This window comes from Rutidosis leptorrhynchoides, chromosome 6 (genome assembly GCF_046630445.1).
Source record: "Rutidosis leptorrhynchoides isolate AG116_Rl617_1_P2 chromosome 6, CSIRO_AGI_Rlap_v1, whole genome shotgun sequence".
NCBI lineage: Eukaryota > Viridiplantae > Streptophyta > Magnoliopsida > Asterales > Asteraceae > Rutidosis > Rutidosis leptorrhynchoides.
In genome coordinates this window covers 398,193,998-398,200,133 of record NC_092338.1, presented here as the reverse complement: position 1 = coordinate 398,200,133, position 6,136 = coordinate 398,193,998, and the positions used below count along the sequence as shown (strand labels likewise).

At 35.5% G+C, this 6,136-nt stretch overlaps 1 protein-coding gene across 1 annotated transcript; it reads right to left on the bottom strand.

Annotated features, from left to right (window-relative positions):
• Window positions 1-881: 881 nt before the first annotated feature.
• LOC139851957 (FACT complex subunit SPT16-like) lies at window positions 882-5,586 on the bottom strand. The gene is made up of 3 exons (XM_071841153.1): window positions 5,412-5,586; window positions 4,907-4,964; window positions 882-4,209 (listed from the first exon to the last, which is right to left on the bottom strand). The coding sequence occupies exon 3, from the start codon at window positions 4,194-4,196 to the stop codon at window positions 1,050-1,052; it is 3,147 nt and encodes a 1,048-aa protein (XP_071697254.1). The 5' UTR covers window positions 4,197-4,209; window positions 4,907-4,964; window positions 5,412-5,586; the 3' UTR covers window positions 882-1,049.
• Window positions 5,587-6,136: the final 550 nt, after the last annotated feature.

Below are 6,136 nucleotides of genomic sequence, written 5' to 3'. Positions count from 1 at the left end.
GACCCATGACTCTAAAACCAAGTTGTGCCACTAAAGAGGGTTTAAGCAAAAGTCAGTCGAGCCAAATATTAGTACACGATGAACCATATGAAAGTTCAATCATGATATAGACTAGTCGTACATCACATCCCTCAATTTCCAATGGTTAACTGAAAAAGGATATTGTGCGGGATTGTTGATGTGAAACAGTCGTGCCTAAACAGATAATGTGTTCTTCAATACATAGTAACACACATGAAAGACTTACAGTTAAAGTAACATGCAAAATGACATCAAGTAACTCCTATTTTACCTTTAACGATGTACAACCATGAATGTACAGAAGGCATATATATACATAATATTCAGAATTTACACACTACCCACTTTAAAACAACCCACACAAAACATTTCCCTGCTGCAAAACCAAAAGTAGCAGCCACATTTTGTAAGGTGATCAACAAATCCATTTTTTAATTTACCCTTTTGTAACTTACAGAACCTATGCTATTACTATCATACTGTGTGTCTCAAACAGTACCGTTCGTAACTATATCTCTCTACCAGTTTTTTTATTCATAACGATACCTATATATAAATATAACTTTTATAAACTTGAATACAAGTACTTTTATGTAGCCATAAATATACAAATATAACTTTTATAAACTTAAATACATAATTTTAAAACTGAACATACACAATAATGACAAACACTTGTGTTCTATCCTTCTAGGTATGTAGTTAGCAACAAACCTGAAAAACTGTCACTACTTATATAGTTATATATAAACATAATTTTGAATAACACATAATCCATATGATATAGTTCTTTATTTTTGATCTCACGATAATAAGTTTTTAAATGATGCAAAGCATACTACAACATCCATCATCTAATCTATAACTAACAGTCACATAGATAGAGACTACCATTTCAAAACCAAAACCAGATCATAAACTTTAAAGATTCATAGACAAAATAACTGCTGCTTTCAAAAGTACAAAACACACGTTCAACTTACTCCAACTACTCTAATAAACTCATGAAAATCTAATAAGATTACATTTTACCTTCTGAATTTCGAACGCTTTGGTGCACCGCTGCTGGGACCCACACGAGACTTGCCAAACGCCTTCATCTTCCTTCTTTTTCTCTCTTCTTCACTATCAGACTCAACACCTTTCTCCTTATCAGCATTCGTTGCTTCTCGTTCCAACTCCTCCCATGTCTTCCCTTCTTCTTCCTCAGATCCTTCCTCTTCTTCTTCTTCCTCATCGTCATCAGACTCAACCAACGATGCACTATCAGACCCGTCATCTTCTGACTCAGACTCAGGTTCCACATCAGACGGCTCGTAACCTTGATCAGACTCTTGTGAACCATCAGATTCAGAATCACTAGCTTCCAAATTCAAAAACTCCCATCCACCTTCATCAATGAAGTTTTGTGGGTCATCAGTAATTGTTTTCAGTATGGCCCGCCAGTTCATGTTCAACCTGCTTTCATAATACTTGATATCAGTTGTATCTAACCATTCTTTGATTCCATCAAGTGAAGAAGACGGAATCGAATCAATTCGAAGGACGTCCTTTTTAAAATCTTTAAACACAATAGCCATGTCAAAATTCTTTTGTCCGAGCCCGACTCTTTCAAGATTCACAATCTCAATTTCACTTAAAGTAACTACAAAAAATGGAGTTTCAATCAGCTCCACTAAACAGGAAGAAGTTGGAACAATGAAAGCAGAAGCTTTGTGTGGGACCCCGTGAAACCCTAGTTCTCTTAAAGGCTGGTCAAACTCAAGGTCAAGACTTTTAAACTTTGGTTGTCCCCAAAGATCATTAACCCGATTAACAAAATTCTGAAAATCCATATTGATCTTGTTTTTACGGTCCCTTTCTCTTTGTTCTTCCTCGATTTCATCCGGGTCATAAGCAGATCGTTTACCACCTCCAAGCGTTTGCACAACATCCATAACCTCAACATAAAACTGAACATCTTTTGTCTTTTTGTTTCCAACCATTATATGATTATGAAGATGAAAGTGCAACAAAGTAATCATTTCTTTTTCAGCTGACTGAAAAAACGCATGTTTAATATTACCAAACAGAATATCCACACGTTCATCACTCCTCGATGTTCCGTATCTGAAACCGTTATCGTGTGCTTCTAAAGTACCCGGAAGCTTTCGCCCGCGACCCGGAAACGGTGGGCGGATCCAAAGATCCATTAACCTTATCGGTTTAAACTTATTCCCAGCAAGCACAAGTTTCTCTTGAGTAACCAATGATGCACGTTCAGCCTTTTCTGACTCACGTGAAACAACGTTTCTTCTAAGTGTTTTAATCTGTTGTACCACTTCACTAATATGCCTCGGGTCCTTAGAACGAAACGAGACCTCTTTCAAGAAAATATCCGTCTGATTCTTAACCGAATTCGGATCATTTGACGAAAACGGAGCTCCGGGAACGTTAAATATGATCCTGATGTAACAATTACTGCTCGTATCTGATTGACTAGAAACCGTTTTAACAGTAGCAATATGAAACGGTACCATACAACCGTATAACGGTATCAGAATTGACTCGTTCTTTTGGTCAACCACAATCATTAAATTCCGTGGCGGGGGAAGATCGTTAACATTTTTATAAGCGATTAAATCGTTTGAAGTTCTTGAAGAAGATCGACCATCACCTGTTGCACTTTTACCACCTGCAAGTCTTTGTGCAGTTTCTTCATTCTTTTGACGCGCGAGTTCAGCTTGATGTTGTCTTCTAAGTTCTTCTTTAGACATTTCATGATTGTCTGATCTTAATGTTGCTTTAGAATACAAAGATTCATTACGTTTAGAATCAGATTTAACTTGTACATTTTCATCTGGTTGTTGCTCACCATCATTGAAAGAGTATGCAACATCTTTAAAAGCTTTGGTGCTTAAACCAGTAACCACTTCATGACCATTATCAGTAACGATAACAGTATCAGCAAGTAATAGTGCATAATTTTGACTCTTTGGATTGTTGCTCTTAGTCTGCAAGTTTTGAAACCCTAGTGAAACATTTAAAACCATACCCGCTTTCAAAGTTCTCTCATTTTTCTCATTAAGAGTCAAACCCGACTCGCGAAATTCAAGACCGATTCCCGTCCCAGCTGATTTGGTCAAATTTGAAGTCAATTCAGGAGCTTCTTTTTCAATAACTGCAAGTGCAGCCTTGTAAACAGAATTAGCCTTATTACCAGGTTTCAAAGCAGTAAGAGCAGCCTCGTGTGCCTTAAGAAGAACCTGATAAGCTTTGCTTTGAGTAGCATTTGAATCGATAAGAAAAGTTCTAGCCAAATTTGCACAGTAGCTATTATAGCGGGACCCGAGTGCGCAAATGATCACGCTGGCTGAATCATAATACAAAAGATCATCGTTGCTTGAAGCACTCGGTCTGAGATCAAAGTTTCCACCACTTTGAAAAATAGGAGGATAACAGATATCAACATTGTCAGCTTTCAATTTAACTTTGATTTTAGTGGGCTCCAAAATAGTTTTTTCAGTATCATCCATTAATGAAGAATGAGTAACTTTTGTTTCTTCATCGATTACCTTTTCGAGCTTTGGAACAACAAACAGTTTCATAACAGAAGCAGTTAAATAAGCAGCTTTTTTCACATTTGTCAGCTCACCAGCTTCTTTAACAGCAAAAAGATCTGCTAATCCATTAGTAATATCAATGAGTTGTAAGCCAGATGACTTCATTTTTTCAGCCCATTTCTCTAGAAGTTTCCCTTCAGGAACCTCTCTTGCTATATGCCCAAGAACAGGGGAATCAAAAGATTCAATGGTTTGTAATATGGTATCCATTTGGGTCGACCCATCATCACTTTTTGCCTTCACATGCATCACAACATCTACACCTACTGCCTCTTTAGCAGACTTTTTGACAACATCAAGTAGTGATGCTTTCTTTTGGCTACATAAGAAATGAATCTGCTTGTCGGTAAAAACCATAATTGTTTCTGGGAATTCATAACCAAGTAACCAAATGTTGAGAGATGAAGACTTGAGATAACGAAGATCGTCTGATGGTGGTGGGGTAGCAACAGCAAATGCATTACAAGATCCCCATAATTCATCTCTTTGTTCACGCCAATGAGAATATAAAGCTTTTAGTCTCCTAACTAGAGTATTTGCATCTATTGTATATCCCCCTCCAGCTGCTGACATTTTCACTGATTACCTGAAATCATAAGTTCATATCACAGGTCATGAAATGGACATTAAAATACAAGAACAATCATTTCCAGTCATGAACAATATTAGTAGTAACAAGTGAAGACGAATATCCCAAAGACAAACACTATAAAGTAACAATAAACTATTCTTTAATAACCCTAAGTCAAAAACAGTCGCCTTTTAATAATTTTCATACTGAGTTCCATTGTATTAAATCAATTAAGTGAAAATCAACCATGGCCATAATATCTAGTATCGTTACAGTTGGGGAAATCAAGTTATGTATGATTACAAATGACTACGCAATTTAATTCTTAGTTACACATATAATCAGAGTTCAATAGAGGGCAGACAGCTGATGGTTCAAAATGTGTTAATTTCAAAAAATTCATTTATTTTCTTCAAACTATTATATCATTTTGATCAAACTTTCCATTTTTTGTGTTCTTCAGGTCTGGTAGCACATTACATTGCACGACAGAAAACAATCATATATGGATAATCAGTTCACCTTAGTCCCTAATAGATCCATGCTGCCTCAACTTCGCTTTTAGATTAATATACCTTAATTTTAAAAAAGTTTCCATTTTAATATATCTAGTATGTAAGATTATTATTCCTAATAATGTTAAGATGTCTGCACTTTCTGGTTCAAATAAAATTTTGAAAGAACATATACACAGAGTAGAAGATGGTAATACCTCAAATGCAGAGTAAAATGTACGTTAATTTACACGGGTAGGGAGACGACTGTTGCTGCTGAAACCAAAAGAGTGAACGAAAGTGTTAGATAAACTTTCAAGAAATCAACAGAGAAAATAATCACTAATAGATAGTTAGATACAGAGTAATAAAAACTCACTATTATTATATTATTATATATAATGATATAAAAACTATTTTGGTATAGAGATTTACATCATTAGTTAAGCTTATACTGCTTCAAAAACAGAATTCATTTTCCAATTTTCAAAATTTAATAAACGGAGTATAAAACTAAATATACGTTCGATAAGATCCCTAACACGATTATCATATACTCCGAACACGCCTAATAATCGACATCGTTAGCCGAAAATGAAACCCTAAATTCATGCTACGAAATTAACTTATATGAATATTCAATATTTCACCTAATTCTTTCGTTGTCATTTGTAGATCTGAAACCCTAAATCATTCAAAATCGTAGTAAAAACGGAGTTTTACCAGGTCGATCGGAAGTGAAAATCACGGAAGATAGATGAAGATAACGGCGATGAAGACGGTGACGGTGACGGCGCGACGGATGCGGCGGATGGTTGCAATCGATGAGAATGAATAAATTAGGGCAAAGTGTGTGTTTTATGTGGTGTGGGAGTATGTGTTTTGTATTGTATTTTTGACCTCCCCCGCTAAAATGAAACCCAAACCCTGTAAAATGGCATTTATAATATGCGCGTGTACGTATTTTGGGTACCCGCCCAAATAATAAATTTTGGGGGAAATCTGTCCAGTGGTTTCAAATTTTCACTCTTTTTATTCCATTTTCCCTTGTTTACCTTATAAGTTTTTAATATAAATTCTAATTGTTAAACTTTTATGGGATTGATATCTCCACCATCAATTACTTGTTCCACCTAAATATACTAAATTGACCTTAATGATAGTCTTACATAAACTTTTTTTTTCTAATTTATACAGGGTTATTTTTGCAAGAAATGCACTAAATAATAATGGTGAAAGAAAGTAAATATGAAAGTGAAAGTATCAGCTCCCAAACTTTTAATTTATATTTTCTTCGATCTTCACTACACGTTACCGGTTACACGAGTACAACGATAACTTCGTTGTTGATGTGGAACATGGCTAACGGTCAACACTTGCCATTGGGAACCCTTGTCTTTATTTGTTTTTACAAAATGTGAGGCGAACAACGAAGATCTAGTAATTTG